Source organism: Melospiza georgiana, chromosome 5 (genome assembly GCF_028018845.1).
Source record: "Melospiza georgiana isolate bMelGeo1 chromosome 5, bMelGeo1.pri, whole genome shotgun sequence".
Lineage (NCBI taxonomy): Eukaryota > Metazoa > Chordata > Aves > Passeriformes > Passerellidae > Melospiza > Melospiza georgiana.
In genome coordinates this window covers 47,030,221-47,049,430 of record NC_080434.1, presented here as the reverse complement: position 1 = coordinate 47,049,430, position 19,210 = coordinate 47,030,221, and the positions used below count along the sequence as shown (strand labels likewise).

General features: G+C 37.9%; 1 protein-coding gene across 3 annotated transcripts in view; it reads right to left on the bottom strand.

Moving 5' to 3' along the window:
* Positions 1 to 3,672: 3,672 nt before the first annotated feature.
* Positions 3,673 to 19,210, bottom strand: part of CLOCK (clock circadian regulator) — a 64,406-nt gene continuing 48,868 nt past the window's right edge. For 2 of the 3 annotated variants that reach the window (XM_058024052.1, XM_058024054.1), the window contains exons 13-24: positions 19,127 to 19,209; positions 18,800 to 18,906; positions 18,202 to 18,349; positions 17,920 to 17,995; positions 16,906 to 17,047; positions 16,436 to 16,536; positions 15,434 to 15,523; positions 14,115 to 14,273; positions 12,570 to 12,776; positions 11,330 to 11,538; positions 10,757 to 11,033; positions 3,673 to 9,185 (exon numbers count right to left, since the gene is read on the bottom strand). In XM_058024052.1, the coding sequence (XP_057880035.1) occupies positions 9,000 to 9,185; positions 10,757 to 11,033; positions 11,330 to 11,538; positions 12,570 to 12,776; positions 14,115 to 14,273; positions 15,434 to 15,523; positions 16,436 to 16,536; positions 16,906 to 17,047; positions 17,920 to 17,995; positions 18,202 to 18,349; positions 18,800 to 18,906; positions 19,127 to 19,209 (1,785 nt within the window). In that variant the 3' untranslated portion in view covers positions 3,673 to 8,999. The remainder of the gene's footprint in view (positions 9,186 to 10,756; positions 11,034 to 11,329; positions 11,539 to 12,569; positions 12,777 to 14,114; positions 14,274 to 15,433; positions 15,524 to 16,435; positions 16,537 to 16,905; positions 17,048 to 17,919; positions 17,996 to 18,201; positions 18,350 to 18,799; positions 18,907 to 19,126; position 19,210) is intronic. The other variant, XM_058024055.1, reaches the window with a different exon arrangement.

Here is a 19,210-nt window from a genome sequence, read left to right as displayed (position 1 = left end):
AGAACAGCCCCTAATCCTTCTCTTAGGTTTCTCTTTCCAGAAAACCCCTTAAGACCACAGCACTGCAATGCCAGGCACGCACAGTGGTATGAAAACAGGCTGCCATTTTGGGCTGCAGGTCTACATGTTCATGTCTTGGCCCAAAGGAACTGTATCGTTTGGTGGTTTGGGGTTTTTTTTGGGTTGTTTTAAGGTGTGTTGTTTGTTTGGCTTTTTTGTTTTCTTTTGAAGCAAACTTTGTAGCCAAAGCTGTAGCCTCTTCTTTCCCACAGTCTAAGGACCCACACTGTACATGATGACTTTCACCTCCTGTAGGGAGTGCATTTGTAGCAGAGCTCATGTTAAAACAAGGCAGGAACAGGGATCTGCCTTGGGAAGAGCCTAAACTTCTGTTTGTATTAACATAACTTCTTGTTATGTTAATCAGAAGTGCCACTGGACGTTCATACAGATCCCTCTCAGGCAGGGTAACTGTGGTGCCACCTGATTTTTCTTTTTAAGTGTAGTTGGGAAAAGACACAGGATTTTTTTTCTGAAAATCCAAAGAGCCAACCCAGTTTGCCATGTAGAAAAAAGCCAACCCATGCTCTAATTGTAGAAGCTTCCCAAAGTTTATGTGTGCTGCTTAATGCTATTTTTTATATGAAAAGTTAGGATCACAGGATCAACAGAAGAAGGAAGCTCTTCAAGAGTTTGCATGTAGAGGTAAGCATTAATTTGCAGAACAAATCTCTGCAACATCCACATCTGTATTTTACTATTATGACCTTACACAGATGCCAAGTACTGCTTTTGCCCAGTCATAGCAATGTATTTGGCTGCTCTCAAAGACCAGCTAGGCAGGTTAGTTTGAATAGTGCTGTTAGAGTAGCTTTTTGATTTTTATTTTTTTAAGCATGAACATTGACTTGTTGGAAGTCTAGCATGAAATTAGATAGCTTGTGAAATTTTAGTAAAAGCTTTGAAAGGTTCTTCAGTAGTTGCTACTGGTGACAGTGATTTAATATTGTCGAGTGCCTCTTGGAATTTTTCACAGTTTAAAGAATTGAGTTGGAACATAAGGAAAGACTGTTGAAGGTGATGGAGGGATCCAGTGACATATTCTTAGCAGTGCTGTGTCTGCTGTGCAGTTTCCAGCACAGACTTGGCCTTGTCCCTCCACAGTGTCTCAAAGGACTTGCACCCTGGCCAGCTCTCACCTCTTGGCTGGTGCAGGGGCTGGATTTTAGCAGTTTTTATCAGACTTCTTGTTGTAGCACATTGCCAGCGAGTGGGGTGTGCTGCTGTTCTGTCTCAAAATACCCGGATACTTGAGATATAAGCAATATAGAGTGTATGGGCATTTATATATAATGTAACCAGCTGAAGCCTCGATTGCCACAATCCTGTGTGCTTTCTTGTTCTTTTGTAGCTGGAGAATGTGAAATGCAGTGAGTGAGAGCTCAAGTGCTGAAGGGAAGGCTCTGCAAACTATTGTGTCTACAACATGGGAAACAGGCAACTATCCACCACAGGTTTCCATGCATCCTGCTGCTCTCCCTGCTGGGATGAGATGCAGCTGATTGCAGTTGCTGCCAAAGGAACCTCAAAAGCAGCATCCAAAACAGGAATTTACAGCTCTGCCTGCACATGGCACCAGCAGAGGTTTGTGAGTGCACACTGCCAGCAATTCCTCACTTCCACACAATAGGAGTCAAATGGAGATGATGGTCAGTTCTACTGGGATGGAAAATTCTCACATCAACTGAGATGTTTACAATGAGAAAAGCTTGTGGTTGTTATTTTCAAAGGTGCTATTCCCAATTCTTAGCTAAAGCCTGTCTCATTACTCTGTATATGGCAAAGTGCAATAAGCCAAGACTAAAGTAAACTAATCTTCCATCCAGGACAAAGTTTTTCAAAGGAACCCTGTTGAACCAAAGTACAGGACCAGATCACCAGCAAACCCGCTCTGCTAGGGCAAGGCCAGCAGGTGTGTGTGTGCTGGGCTGGCGCCTGGGCTTGCTGCTTTGAGATCTGAGTGAGACACCAAGCTGGAAGACCTGGAAGTGAGAGAGGGGCTGTGTGTATTCCCTGAGCACTGCAAGAGGCAGCCTGCTGCCATACAGGCTCTCCCTCACCTCAGCTGCCCCTACTGCCCAGGCTGGCTCTGGAACGCTGCCATCGGATTTACGGGAGCGGTTTTGTTTCTAGAAAGAGGTTGGTAGTTCAGTGTATTTCCATGTTTGTCCCAGATACTGTGTATGTAAAAAACAAAATCCCATCTTAAATCAAGAGGATCAGACTGTTTCATCCTAATATAATCTGAGTTATTCTTAATTTCCAGAGCCATGGAAATAATGATGTAATGGCACTTGCTGTACTGATGTGGCATTTTTCCAGAGATGACCTTGTATGGCCCCTGAAGTCAGCACCCTTGGCAAGTTGCTACAGGCTTCTGCTAAGGGAGATGCAGGGTCATTTCTGCAGCATTTCCCATTGACCTGGGCACTAGGATAGCTGTATGTTTCTTTGGGATTACTTCCTTTTCCTTCCCAAGGGAATGTACTTGCAAAGGGTCTGACAGTGACAGACTGTGCTACAAAGAACACTAGTAAGGCTCTTGCTGTTTTGTTACTCTCAAACAGCTGAAATCTGGAATTTATATCACTAATGCCTGAGTCAGAAGTACAACCAACCTTTGGACTGCTAATCTTTACAAGTACTTAACAGCTTCATTCTCTTATAAACGTGGGTTTTGTTTTCAAGCTTGCATGACAGCAAAATACCATTTAAAAGAATTGCTACAGGTGTGGCAGCAGTTGTAATTAGCACTCTTCTTCATGTTAAGTTTACAGAAAAATATACTGCTCTTTCCAAAGATCGATTTTAAGAAAATTGACAATCTTGCTTGCTACATGCTCTCAATCTTATCACTGAGGGTGGTGACAGTTCTTAACTACAGCTACAGCACTTCTACAGCTGATTTTGTTTCACTCCTGGGGAACAGGGGCCCTATGGCATATAGAAGTAATTTACAGCTTGCACAAGTATTATTTAATTCTCAAAAGCAAAAGATCAGTATCCTCCTCTGGGAGGAAGATATTACAGAAAAAGAAAGTACTGCAGACTGTAAAAATGGCTAACTGTATTTATAATTTTCTCCAGGCATTCCGTTTCAATTACACTATTTTCTTCCCACCCTCCTTTCCCTGAACATTTAATTAATTTGGAATTATTAATGTTTACACTTTGATCAGTGAAAAGAGGGTCGCACCACCCTGACAGGTTACATATTATCATACAGCCCTTCCAGGCAGGAGCTACATCCTCTCAAACAAGTTGTGGCTGCAGCTAAATGCAAGTCTCTGCTTCCTTGCTCGGTGGCACAGCCAACATTTCAGACCACCTCTCCTCCTTTTAAAATATTGCTCTTTGACATTTCACCAGCAGAAGAAATACCCCGACAGGGGAGTGGCACCAATTTAGAGAGGCATGTTTTGCCCATGATAGAACATGAGGGAAGGGCTCTGCCCAACCAAACCTGCTGCAGTGCTCTCCATCCTTTGGCAAGACCAGGAGCTGTAGACATGGGGGTATGAAAGCAGTTTTAACTTGTGCACACTCAATCAAGTGCTGTGTGAGTAAATGCCAAGGCAGTAATGTAAATACACAAATCAGAGGTCTCTAGCCTTTAGAGTGGGGCATCAGTTTATAAAGAGATACAGAGAGAAGACAAGGAAAAAATACAGTATGCATTTTACTGAAATCTCACAAGTCATTTGTCTGGGTAGGGGAGAGAAGATAAAAGTGACATCAAGCAACTTCTCACAAGTCAGTTCTGTGGGTGGGGGAGAGAGAGTGCCTTTGGTACAGTCGTGGGAAGGGTAAGAGCGCTTCACTGTGAAACTTGGATAAAACTGACATCAAGCAACTCAGAAAAAAACCTCTAGAACCTTAGAAGCTACAGAAAGCAAAATTTTAAATGAGTTACATTTATTCAGTTAAAAAATTGACAGTTAGTAATGGTCACATGAACACCAGGGAACTGTATCTACATTTCCTGACGTCAATATGAACGGCACTAGGGTTTTTCTGTTTGTTTTCTTTTACGTATATAAATCTAATGCCAGTTAAAAAAATACAAAACAAAGCTGAAACCCAAGACACTGTGAAATCAACACTGCTTAAAAACTCAAAAGTCAATCTGATATATTTGAAAATAAATATTTTTACCTTTCTTGTTAGAAAAAGACAGCTCACCAACTGCTTTCAAAGCAGTTACATCTTTAAGACCATTCCCAAAAGTGTTTCATAAATAATTACCCATTGATTGATTGTCTATTAATGCAGCATCTCTCAGTCATAGCTGGGGTCTCTGTTATTAGGCCATAAAATGTTTTTTTCAGACACAGTGTTTTGTTCCCCCCCCCTTCCTTTTTATTTAGGTATACTTTCTTTGAATATAGCATATCATGCTGGCAAAATTCATGCAGATGGCATAGCATGAAATATCACAGAGTTTAAAATCACCTGTTTAAAAAAGACAAAAAAAGAAAAAGACAAGGAATGTAGTGTTAAAAATCATGGTAGTGAAAAAGCAACTACCCGGTCTCATGGACAACCAAGACAATTTCAAATGTTCTCTCACAGCTGTCTCGTCTACTATGATTTGTTTAAATATGTCTTTTTTAATCCAAATTAATTTCATTCTCTTCAATTTTTTTCCACCAGGGATAAGTAAAAAAATAAAAGGTTAATTATTAAAACTAGTCTCTTTTCCCTTTTAATCAAAATAACCATTTTCCAGCCCTCTGACTGTACATCTAATTTTAATAATTATTTCAAATAGAGAAGCTTATGAATCTGACACGTTTGACATCTCCTGATGCCGTGACATTTAAAACACTCATAACAATACCTGGGTTAAATCTCTGAAAATATAAATGATTCTTGAATCGACTTTAACATTTGAAAAAGGCCACATCTTTAAACCTTCATAACATTTTCACACAATTTATAATCCTAAGGGACACTTAGAATTACTGAGCAGGCAAACGAGCCTCCAGATGATTCTCTCTCATAGGCAACTGTGCAACTAAAAAGCCTCCTTCCAAGGAAGCTATCATCCCTAATCCCCTCCCCTGGCCATATAAAACACAAAGGCAACTAGTTTTAGAAGCCTTTTTAATCCTGCACTTTAAACCTCAAGGATCACCATAATAAAGAAACATTTTCCAGAAATGTCTCTCTTGACAGTTTTACATGTTATTCCTTGTTGCGCCCCCTTTTTAACAGTTTCACTGACTAAAGAAATAAACTGTTTTTCAAATAGTCTTTTCAGTAAAGTGCTTGTTATTACTCAAAAAAAAAAAAACCCAACCAAAAAGAGAAAGTGCTATTTAAGTCTTAAGATAATTTCTTTTTCCTGTGAAAAACTGTCTGATATATCTTTACTTTATTCATTTTTACATAAAGCTGAAATGAAACCTATTTCTTGTAAGGATGCTGGGTTACTAATTTTGGTGTTTGGCAGTAGGCAAGATGCCCACAGAAGGTGGTGACACACTGGAACCATAGTGCAGAAGGTAAACCTTCTAGATGAAGTGGAAGGCATATGGAGAGCTCCTACTAGAATCTTTTCATATTTATATACAAATATAATATATATTAAATATAATATAAAAATAGCTATATTCTTTTTTCTCTCTGAAGTTATCCCAGACACTTTTCTTCAAAGCCTCACCCATTGCAGACAATGTCTATCTCCTAAACTCCATGCAAATGCCATCCTCTTCACGCCATTTTGTATCACCAGCCCATTTCTTCACAATCCTCCCCTTAACAGACCCCTTCCCTTCTGTCAGAGTCATTCTGCAACACTTCTGCTCCAGAACCTGCAGCATGATAGCACTCATTGTCGTGCTATTTACCAGGATGTTGCAAGTAAGTCTGTAGTAAATGAGTCAGGCAGAAGCAAAAGGCTGATTAAGAAAGAGGCAACAGCCTGGTCCTCTTCTCACTAAAGCTCAAGGACAGTTCAGGAACTGATTCAGCAACAGGAAAAGCTGCAGACCTGTTAAATATACACTTTTTAGTCACTACTTGTGAACAAAGCATCTCCATACTTGCACACAATCTGGACTAAGTCCTACACACTTGCCTTTGTAAAGTTTGCCTGATTCACATCAGGAATTCTTCAAATGTGTATTTTTCCAGTTCCTTAGAATTTCTCCATCTTCTATCCTTTCTCTACTAGCTGGTAGTTCTGTAATTGAATGACCTCTCTCTGAGGCTACAAAAAGCTTCTTGATCAAAGCATATGTTTCTCTACTCTCTTTCAGCAGCCACGGTATCCCATAATCTAATTTCTCTCTCCTAGTTTAGCCTTTTTACTGACAGACCTGTAGCAGCACACCAGAGTATCTGAGGAGGGGAGAATGGGAAGAGAAGCTGAATTTTTTTTATATAAATGCTGCACCATTAACTGTCTGGCTGGTATCTCTAATTTCTGTAATTCTCAGTATAATAGCTTAATACACCTATTTTACCATTATTCAGTAGTTCTAACAGCACTATTAAAGCTCTCCCAGTTTTATTTTTTAGCACTATATTTTTATTGTAATTGGTTAAAGAAATTTGTGTATAACCTATTTTCCATTAGGCAGAGAAGTGATAGCACAGCCCTCTAGTCAACGCAGCTTCATATAGAAACAGGTGGAATGGAGTGGTAGGGATAGCAGAGCAAGGCAGGATTTCTTTACATAGAACTTTAGAGAAACAAGTCTCTGACAATTATCCCAGTCTGAAGAATGCCAGAAATCCCTTTAAAGAAGGGAAAGTGTTTGTTGCTATGTTTGGTATTGGCATCTGTTCCTTGCTCCAGGTTGCAATAGGCTTTTTGGAGCAGAGAGCAATCGGATTCTCTTTGGTACTGTGTTTCTCACACTCTCCTTCCTTGTTCACTGCTTGGCTTTTTGGTGCCAAGCACTTGCTTTATGACTGGGTCTAATGCTGGGACACGTGCAGAGGCAAAGGCTGGCCCCAAAATGTAACCAACGGCATCAAAGGCTTGGCTAAACTGGCATTACCTCCTGCGGGTTTGGTTCATCCAGTAATACAATCAAACTGTTCCACAGTACAAAACAGACCATCGCCATTTGTTACATTCATTCAACTCCTCCCTAGTATTCAAGATTAATCCAGCTTTCTCTCCCTAGCACTAGTTTTAACTGCTTTTACTGTTTTTTGTTTCTAATTAATTATCAGATCTATCGCATTTGTTAATTTTCCTCTCAAGTTCTGGTTTCCACAAACTAGTACCATAAAAACCTACCAACGTTTACTTAAATAGCACATATCTGTTGGAACTTTTTATTTTCTTTATAAAGTGAAGTTGCCTTCTGAAGTCTTAGTTCAGTGATAGCTCTTAAATCAATAACTGGTAGTGTTAAATGCAATCATGGTCTCCCCCAAAACACACTTTAAATGCTTCCAAAAACGATTTTAAAAAATCAGCTTATTTCCTTCTGCAAACGGAGTCCTGTCTTTTAAGGTTTGCTTTATTTTTTTCTTTTTTTTAAAGAGTATTACCTTAAAGATCTGAGATTTTTGAGACTGTATTTCTGGCTACTGTCTGAGGGGGAGTACCAGTCAAAAATATTCATGGTCTCAACTCAGACCACTGTTAAAATTAACACAATACAGAAATATCTATGAAGTAGATACACAAGTTTGGTTGACAATGTGCTAAGACTTCAAAATTGAAAATGGTTACAGATTCAAGACACTGTAATTCAAGATGTTCAACATTATCACCTGAATTAAAATCAAGGCACTATGGGTTTTGTTGTTGTTGTTAAAATGACCCTGAATTAGTTCTGACTAATTTTTGAAGGAGAATAAAAAGATTCCAACATGGTTTAACAAGTTACAATTCTCACCACAGAGAAAGTGGTTAAAAAGTGCCCAAAAGGTTATTAAATGTAAATATATTTTTGTGCAAATTACTCCTATAACTGAAACATTCTTGAAAATTACTGTCATTTTTTTTAAACCTTTTACATAAATATTTCCAACTATGAACTATATCAAAAGATAGCTTTGGGGAATAAAATTCCAAACCATCCGCAAGAAAGCAGTGCAAATTCCTATTTTTCAAATAAAATGATGAATTCATTATGAAATGATGGATGATATTTATGAATCTGAATGTCCTGAACCCTGATGCATGATCACCAGTTCAAACAGCTTCATCAATAATTTAACTTCAAGCAGTCAACTAACCAACACACTATACCTCACCAAACAAACCCTGACATCACAGACAAAGCACAAACAAGAGACTTGTGCCCACATTAAGGGTGAAAATAATGATGCATCATGTTGTAAACAAAAGGGTAGAACAGAGGAAAACATTAGTCTGAGTATGGCGTGAGAATTTAGGGAAACATATTCAAACCTACAAATAACAGATTACATTTTCATGCATCATATAAAATATTTTGCTCTTTCTCCTTTTATGCAGACATATACACAATATTTTACAGCATCTGTACAACAGAGAACTGGATTTCACACAACATTTTCAAAATATTTACTGTCCTGTAATCATCTGAAAAAAAATTAGATGGTTTTTGGACTATATTTCTGGCATTTTTTCCTGCTAATTCAAAACAATTGCTCCATGTCCGTTTTAATACTTTAAAAATGTACAGGATTGATAAAAATACCAATATTTTCAGCATCACTCTCTTTTCAGTCACATTTGGAGATTTCACCTGGACAAATTACAACATGGCAGCAAATCCTTTAGAACACAGAAACTGGGGCAACGCTCAAAGTTGGCCATGTCCCCATCATCATCTTGTGGCTTTTCTTAACAGATTCCAGAAGTTAGAAGTAGATCTCAACACCACAGTGCTAGAAAGCCTTCATACTGTTACCTCTGTAGCTTCAGTGCAACTGTTTGTGGGGCAGCCCCTCCTGGCAGTTTGCTTCAAAAAGAGGCAGCGCCCACACTACTGTGGCTGAACTTTGGAAGGATCAGTCATCTTGTCAGTTCTGTGTCGTGACAGCTGCTGCTGCTGCTGCTGCTGAGACTGATGCTGCTGGTGGTGGGACTGAGTGAAAGTGCTTTGTTGTAGTGGGAAAGCAGCAGAGAGAATAAGCTGAGCTGACTGATTTCCATGAAGTAACCTGGATGTCTAAAACACGAAAATAAAAAAAAAATTATTTTTTCCTGCTGCACTGAGAAACATGGGCCCAGCTGCTTTTTAACTTTTTATAAGGGTTCAGTCAAAATAAACTTCAGATTTGGCCAGTTAAGCTCCGCAAACAATGCAAGGATTTGTTCATACTAATACATTTAACCAGCGCATCTGAACAATTAATAAAGCAGCTGTAATTGGTCTCTGGAATTTCTGTGGTGATAGGTAGGAATACATGGCAATTAGTCTTCATTTCACACCACAAAAGCATAGCAGGGAGTAAAGAATCTATTTGAGTAAGTGTAGGTAGCTGTCATTGCAGCCAAATGAAAAAATAGTGCATGATTTGGCACAGATCACATTTATTCCCCACAGACAAAATGCACAGTCAAAGAAAATGGTGCATTTGCAGATCCCAACATCCCCTCTGAAGGAGACTTATTACTGTGGGAAATGGTACTTGGTTTTAACAGTATTCTTCTTATAACACAAAAAAAAAGATTACTGAATAAGAACAATGAAGGATGGGTACAAATGCACTAGGACATCTCAATCCTGAAATGCTCTGCAGCAGAGAGTAAAGTACATCAACTGCTGCACCTACACAATCAGACTGTAAGATGCCCCAGTGACAGAAGTAGAAAAGGCACTTCTGTCCTTTTTAAAGAATATTTACTTCACTTCAAATTCTAGCACTTAAATAGTTTATATTAAAAATACTGGGCTTTCGCCTAGAGTGAAATTCTAGAGTAGGCACAGACCTTTGAGGTCTTCATACCTCACATATCTGTTTCACCAGAATTAAGTCAAAATTGTATAAACTTAAACTTAGAAACAGAGACACAGACACTACCAACCTGCTAAACAGCCTCTCTAGTGTTCTAGCCACCCCTACATCTCCTTTACCAACTACAGATGCTGGGTGATGCATGTTCCAGTAATTAATTGGAATCAACAAATGGCAACAGATTTCCCCATCAATTCCTTCTACCTTCTGTTTCTTTTAGATATTTCCTATTTCTAAACTCATTGGGTTTGTCTTCCTTCTCTTTTGACCCAATCTCTCTTCTTTCTCCACTAAAACAAGGTTCTTCCCTACTCTCTGCTTAAAATGTTGCTTGCTGCTCAGCCTCCCCTGCAGCCCAGACAGAATTTCATGCCTCATATTATTGGGACATGTCCTGCTTTGGGCTGTGTGCTGCTTTCTAGACCAACCATCATCTCTCATACCTCACTGCATTAACATGCAAAGTTAGTGAAAGAAAACATAAACTGTTTTAAAGGAAACATCTGGTTTTTTCATCCTACAGTGAATCAAGAGCAGCAATTCAAAGGAAACAAGATGTAAGACAGGACAATGCATGGAATAACACTGCAGGAAAGATCACCTCTCCTCTAAGTAACAGGATTTTAGAGAACTGCTACAGAATAAACTTACCTCATGCATTTGGCTTAGTCACAGGTTACCATTTAAGTGCTTTGTTTTCAGGTAAAGCACCCCTGATAACCTAGCAATGCTGAAAGTGCCAGGACTTGGGAAAATCTGTAGACAGCTCTACATTCATTACCTGTAGGAACTGCTGGGGGTGCTGGGTCAGCTGTGACTGAGCTGGTTGTTGCACTGTGGTGAGCTGCTGCTGATGGTCCTGCTGACTTTGCTGCTGTTGCTGCTGCTGCTGCTGCTGTTGTGTTATTGACAAAGTCTGTGTCTGCTGCTGTTGGGCAGCAAAAGTGGGATAAGCTGTCACCACCTGTCCCATAAACATAGTACTTGGTACCATTACTGCTCCACATGCTACTGGGGCCGTGACAAGTTTTGTTACAAGTTGCTGACCTTGAGAAAATCTGTTAATAGAAAAAGACATTTGGAGTCTCTTCAGGAAAAAAAAAATATATGAAGCACCACATACACTTGAGAAAAGCAGATTTCTCAAAGCCATATTTTGCTATAACAACATGGGTTTTGATAAGCCTGCAAACATGTTACTTTGATCAGTTTAATTTCAAGGGTTGTATCCATACCATTGAAATACAAATCACATGATCTTTTTAATGCTATTATAGTTCCTTTTGTATATGGTGCAGCTGCATATGCATGCTGTTATAAAAAGTCATCTTAAATACAGGTCTTGAAGATTTACCTGATTTGTCTGTCCTGTGTAAAAGTGGTTACTGCAGCAGCATTCTGGTTGCTGTTCTGTGATAAGCTAGAGGGAACCTGCACCACATTTCCTGCTGTTGGCTGAGAAATCACCATAGTGTTGTACAAAGGTGCTGAGACTGTGTTCTGCGACTGACTGGCAAGAGAAGACTGTTGATTGTGTCCACTAAGTACATTTTGTTGATTATGCTGGAAAGAAATTTTGAGATAGTAAGTTGAAAATAGCCAGGTACTACAGCTGTTCTCCTCACTGTCACAGTCCATACTTTAAAACCACCAGTTTTTTTTCTATTCAAATGAATTCTTCATTCAATTTACACAAGTATTTCTACTGACTGAGGATTTAGAGATGAGACTCGACCTTGGACATCTATCTTACATTAACCTCTTTTTCTGTTCAGGTTATATTTTTTTTTATAAATTTTTCAGCTATTTGCATACTTTCATTCAAAATTATCTTTTTACTCCTTTAGCATCTCTGTGCCCAGCTTAGAGTAAAATGTGCACATAATGTCAAGAATTTCTTATTTGAAAATTTGGAACTAGCCTACTGCTAAGATGATAAAATGCATCACTAGTCTGCCTTTTCACAAATTTCAAGAAGAAGTATAGAATGTGGAAAAGGGTACAGAGATTAGATGTTTATGGAGTCTTCATACACATAATGGTCAAACACATTGGAAGTATTCAGCATGAAGAAACAGCGTCTGTGGTGATACATGCTGTTGACTGTTATGCCTCAGCTGAATTGTTAAGGTTAAGTTTATGGTATAAGTTAAGAGCTATTTGTTTGTAACATTGTTACATTTAATGTATAAGGTGAATGCTGTTAAGCTTTTAGGCCATGTTCCTTTGTATCTCTGCCCCCACAGTCCTTTTGTCACATGCACCGAAACACACACACACACATACATATACACACCCCCAGACAGTTCTCAGTTCACTTCTGTTTTGATTGCCTGGATTTTCTTTGGTTTTGTTGCTGCCTGATTTTTCCTTATTGTGCCTTAACTGTCCAGTAAGTAGTAGAGTGAATCTTGCCAACAAACTTTGTCGTGCTACCACTTAATATTAAATCAGGCTTTTGCTGATACCCTTGCCAATGATTTTTTAAGCAATCTCAAACACTCATTCGTAACAGGGGAATGTCAGGGAAGCTGTTGTGTTTCAGATGTGGTTTCGAGCAAATATTCAATCCAAATTGAGTAATAGAATTTTACCTGTGTTGCAGTACTCTGCAAAGGCTGCTGCTGTATCATATGTGCAGTATTTATATGGCCCGTGTTCATCCCACTTTGAGTCTGATTAGTCTGAGCAACTTGACCTTGCATGTTTATTGGTGTAAGCTGCTGAACAGTTGAAGAATTTCCAGAAGGAAGCTGCACAGAACCAAAGTTGAGTCCAGAAGCTGACTGCTGCAAGAACATCTTAAAAAATTCCACAAGTTATAGGGTCAGTATTCAGAGACTCAACTCTATCTGGTAAGAATCAGAATCCTAATTTCCAGAGTCCTAAACATTAACATTCAATATTTATTCTTAAAGAAAAAGCACCATTTAGAGACTAACCAGTAATGTAGTCTACAACTATCTAAAGACAAAACATATTTGAAATGACACTTCCTTTTTGTAGGACATTCCTCAGTAACACTAAATCAGATGAAGAAAATCTCTGAATTAGTAGACCCAGGCATAGCATCAAGAATGTAATCTTCCCTGACAAACAGGAAATCTTAATGATTGTACTGAACTTTCCAACACTGTTGTAATAAACAGAATTCAGCACAAAAATATTATGTTCTTTACAAAGAGTTAGGCCCAAGTCTACAACAAGGCAGAATGTGTATCACTGAAGTATTTTTTCTAGTTTTCACATTCCTGAACAAGGTCCCTCCACACTGCATGGAAAGGAGAGCTCTGAATCTCTCCTTTTGAGATATGAATAAGGCAGTCTACTGCTGGCATGTTTACACTAAATATCACACAACTGAAAATGGCACACGCCAGAAACTCCTACTCTTCCAACAGAAATTAGGCAACATTCTCAATATTTCCAGGAAGTATTTTTTCTATTCTTTAGTCACAATCCAGACTGAAAATATTAAATTATTTCCTTAAAATATATCTTAGTTTGAGGTGATCAGGTTTTTTTTTTAGTTTGGGTCTTTTAACTAGAAAAACCTAATAGGGTAATTCTTTTCTTCCAAGCATAGCTGCTGAAAAGACAATGACAAAAACAGAAAAATATATACTGGTGAAAAAAAAGAATCAGAAATCATGTACTCAGCTGCTAGACTGAGTAATGCACCCTCCAGACCTCAGTCTTTCTGGCTCAGTAACTCCTTCAAGTTTACCATGCAAAGTAGAGCCATTCAGCCTGATAGGACAATTTAAGCAAAGAAACACAGATTTAACATCCTCAGAGCTAAAAGGGAAAAACAGATCTTGCAGATTTTGGATTAATATTCTAATGGCTGCAAAACTTTGCAAGAATGAATGACCACTCCATCCTTTTACATTTATTTAGGTTAAGTGATAAGCTAGGCTTGACCTGCTCAACACTGGGGCATTTCCAGATACATTTGAAAGCAAAACATCAGGTACCTCTGGAACAGCAGCTTCAGATACTGGAGTTTAGACATATATGGCTCAGATGGCAGCTGACTGGGAATATGGAGGATCATGTTGTGGAATTAGGTGCCCAAGACACATTTCAGATGTCTAAATTCTCTACAGATGAAACCTGTAAGTGATACAATAACTCACCTGGAGTCCTTGACCATGAACAATTTGAAGCTGCTCCTGGATCTTACGCAACTCTTCCTGCTGCCGATGAATATTTGCCTCTATCATGCGAGTTCTTTGCTCTAGCTGGTCCTTTAGATGCTGCATAGCTCCCAACTGAGCTGAAAACTGAAACACAGGCTGTAGTGCAATCAATAAATTAAAAGCTGAGCAAAAATTACATTTTATTCACAAGAGATAAGTACAGTCCTCCACAGAAGCAAATAAATCAAGCATCGCTCTTCAAATTAGTAATAAACCACAATCTGAGAACCAATTAATGCGTATGAAAACATCACAGAAGCAGAATCAACATTTAGCTGATGTACGAGAATTGGTGAACTAAAAGAACTCCACAGCACAAGAAACTGACTGGTGTCCAAATCACAAACATGTGTAAGTGTGTGTCTAGCCTTAGTAATTGACATGGTACTGTAGATGTTAAAGCTCTCTCATGTTAAAAATTATAATTGTGTCGGTTTAGAAAAAAATATTCACCCAGAGCTAAAACACACAAATAACTTGGGAATACCCTCAGTCACAAAAAGCTGAAGGCTGAGCCCATAGAGAAACTATTAGCCACTTCTGTTTTTCCTCAGACATCTGCTATAGGCCCCATGTCAGTATATCAGAAGGTTATACTGACTTGGGGCCTATAGCAGATGTCTGAGGAATATATCCTGTTCTTATTACACAGAAGCATTTCACAGACCAAGCAGCCCTGTGTTATAAGCATATGCCTGAAAGCTGCCAGCTGGGTTGATGGATTTTTAAATTCATGCCCTAAAATATTTTAGCTTTAACTGTTTTTATATCTATGCTGCTAATGCACAAGGCCAAAAACTATATCCATACAAATAACAGGAAGAAAAAACTAAAGCAAAAGTGTCAAATTACAGAATTTGCTCATTTCAAGAGAATAATTTGGCACTAAAGACTCAACTTCTTAGCCTCTCCAGATCCCCGGCAGAGCCTCCCTGCTCTCCAGCAGATCAACCCTCAACCCTCTTACCCAACTGGGTGTCATCTGCAAACTCACTGATGTGACCTCAACCTTTTTGTCCATATCAGCAATAAATATATGAAACTGGACTGGCCCCAGTACTGAGCCCTCTGGAACCCCACTAGTGACTGGCTGCCAGGTGGATCTAACTCCATTCACCACTACTCTCTGGGCCTGGCTATCCAAACTGTTTTTCTCTCAGTGAACAGTGCATCCACTCAAGCCACAGGTGGCCCATTACTGCAGGAGAACAAGACTGCTTAAAAAATAATAAATAATAAATTGAGTTAATCCATACCTGAGTCATTCCAGACTGGAGCTGTAAAGTTGCAGGTTGAGATATTGCTGGCTGTGTTACTGGTTGTCCGAGAGACTGTGAGCTTAAAGACTAGGATTAAAAAAATTGTTGCATAATCATAAGAGAATGAGCTTCATATTTGACATGAAGTATTTCTTTAAAGAGTCAAATTCAAAACAGCATTACATGAACATATAATAGAAACTATAGTAAATTGTTTCCTGAAATATCTAACCTTAGTTATTAGAGAATTAAGAAAACAAAAGCAATTTATTATCTACATAATATATACATAATTTTTCTACTGCTAAAAATATATACAAGCAGAAAAACAGAAATTACAACAACAAGTATTTCAGAAGTCTCAATTCCAACAAGTTTGGAACTTGACACCTTTGATTTATTCTTAAACTAAATATTTTTAGAAAAATTATATATTATATTTCTATATTAAAAGAAATCTAGATATATTGATATATATAATATTGTAATGCATATTTAATAAACATTCTGTTTATGAAGTGAATGTATTATTTCAACAGGAAAACATGCACCAAGAACATGAGGCATGACAATTTCTCATACTACCAAGATTTCAGAAAGGATATGGAAGTATTCACTAATATTCCTAGTCATAAATTTGTTTGAGTTCTCTACAGGGACATACATAGCATTTACATTGGCAATTTTACATATATATATATGTGTGTGTGTGTATTAAAAATCCAGAATCACAGAAAAAAGTTCCGTGTGAATGAAAGCAGAGATTTCTTCACATTCTTCAAATCCTAATGACAAAACCTAAATACATATATGCTTAATTATTGTATCCCTTTAAAATCTACTACATCAATACTGATGATGCAATTCTAAGACATTTATTCTAAGAAAAACTCTAAAAGTTTAAACTATGTTTTTAGAAGAAATAAAGCTTATATGGATTTAATAATAGCTTTTAAAGGTGAACTCCACTGTAAAGTACAACATTCTTCTCTAAGTTACCTGACTGCTCAGAGATGATCTTCTTTGTGCAGTCTTTTCATGACCAGATAAGCCTTGCCTTGGAGGAGTGCTAGTGTCCACTGTCATTTTAGTTGGTGTTGCTGACAATGTTGAGAGATAGAACAGAAAGAAACATCTTAATTGCTATCTCAATTCTGTAACGCAATAATCTAATTACAGGAAGCTTTTAATGAATAAAAAAACTGTAAAGGCTTGGACTCTATTTTTTTTTTTTTTCCCCTGACTATCCACCAGTCGGATGGATTGAAATAGGGTGTACTAGTGTCTGATACTGTACTCTAGAAGTCTTTTTCAGAGTAGTCTGCAGATCTCTGAACCATCACAAAGGGTATTTTCACCAGCACACTTCTCATAAAATAATTATTAACTGCCAGTTATGCATTTAATAAAATTAAGTAGAGAAAGCCCTCATAAGGAAAGCAATTTTGTTTTCAATAGTTGGTGCTTACATGAATGATCCGATACTGCAGTATGTGAAGATTTTCTTGAACTCCTGGAGGAAGCAGAAGGTGTGGGGCTGGTATCAAACCTTTCCAGCGCTTCTTTGAGACTCACTGTGTTTATGTGATTGTCAGACCCAGAGTCCTGACTCTGAAGAGACACACATAAAAAACAAATATTTATCTAATCCAGCACAATGCATATTTCTGTTAGAAAATATCTCAGACCTTTTTGTTTCTAATCGACACCCTTACATAGCTTACCATGCAGAAGTTTGATGGCTGTAAGCTCTGTTTCCATTTGAGGCTTTTATCTTTGGAAGCCAAAGCTATATAAGCCCAGAAACCAAAATGCATGCAGACTTAGGCCACAAACTGACTACTGAGCTGAGCTCCTTCTGTAGCCACTCATTTCACTCTGAACAACAATGTAATGAGTGAACTGCTTATTCTTCTGAGAAAGGATGAGTTTGTTCCATTAGGAGCACTGACAGATTAAACTTGTGAAACCGCCAAAGGAAAACATCTCTGAACTGTCAGAGTAAAACATGTCAGATCATCTCCACAAGCTGATAAGACTCATTGAGCTCCCAAGGACATTAATTCAAGACAAATTTTGTATACTTTTAAGAAGTTAGATAGAGTCACACAATTAAAGAGCTTCTACTTTCCTATTGTGAATTCCTTCTTGGTGTGTTGATCTTGGTTTTCAGATTATGGGTACATCAAGTAAGGGAGACCATTTATTTAGAAATCTAACCCTGCAGAAATCAGATCTTAATAAAAACTTATGGGTGTTAGACCTGTTATAACTACATGCACATTAATTCCTGAAAATATAAGGGTGTTACAGGCAGAGTTAAACAACATTTCTAGACTGCCTTGATAATTTTCAATAGTCACATTATTTAGAGAACAAATAATTACTTTTTTGGGGACAAAACACTATTTGCTGCTATATATTTGCTTGCATACTATTTTTAGTATGTGAAGATGTAATATAAGGTTATATAAAATACTCACTTTATCTGCTGTTATCTCTGGGAGAGATTCCTCAATACCAAGTTCTCGTCGTCTTTCTGCTCTAACTTCTGCATAACTAGAAGAACAAATCAAAGATAACCGCTATATCATGAGATGATGTAAAAAATGCACCTCAAAGACCAAACTCCTCTAACCCATCTTGCTTACAAAGTATCTCAAGAAGTTCTCCAGTGATTCTTCACACTGCTATAATTTCTCTACCTCCAAAATACCATCAAGATAGCTCCCATACCACTAGGATTACTTTAAGAAATAACCTACCTTACAACAGTGTGCGTACAGACAATAAACTCTGGCCTGGAATTCCACTGGTGATACGTGATATAGTAGTGAGTTTGCAGCCAAATCCATTGCTGTCCCTTTGTAAGGAATCTGTAGTAACATGACTTCCCTTTCCCATATTGCATTACTATAAAGATGAAGAATAAAGTTTACTGTCTTGCCGGGTTGTAAATACTCCAATTACATTAAAAGAACATTATTTCCCAGGTTCATATAGCCCAAACCCATGTCTAAATCCAGGATTAAGACAATGACCAAGTACAGGTTCAAAAATTTTCCACCAGCTTTTGCACTTATTCAACATTATAAAGCCTTTTAAATGGGACTGGAAGAACTGGAGAAGTATTAGTCAAAGAGCTGTGCACTCCAATTTACCACAATGAAACCCCACAATTGTAAAATAAAGTTAAATCTGTTTTGTAGTTCTGAATCAAAAGAAAAGAAGATATGGAACAGCAGTATAATAATGTAAAACGAATGGGAGTGAAGACACTTCATTCAAAATACCACAAAATTTCACCAGAACAGGTGATCAATTTAACAACTTTGCTCCTTTTAGTGTCTTGGTTGTACTCACAATGTTCATGACATTTTGCCAGATTATCTAGATCATCCACATGATAATAATCATAGCCTGATGTTCCCAAAACTTCAAATGGAAGATAACCTATTATTGGAGGTGCCCTAATTAATAAAAAGAAAAATCAATGTTATTTTCACACACATCTCTAACAAATCAGAATTAATTATATAAGCTTTCTTGTTTACAGTATATGCTCCAAAGAAAATTAAAAAATTAAACCCAACAGAAGCTATGAGCAGTTAATGCAGATTAGTGAGCTCCAAATACTACAGCCACCACTGTGATTCAGCTGCTATTGCTACTACACAGAAGGAACTGCACCTGTGATCCAAGAATAGGAACTTCCATTCTAAGCTGTGTCTAGATGTGAACTCTTCGTTGGGTTCTTCAACAGTGCACATTTCC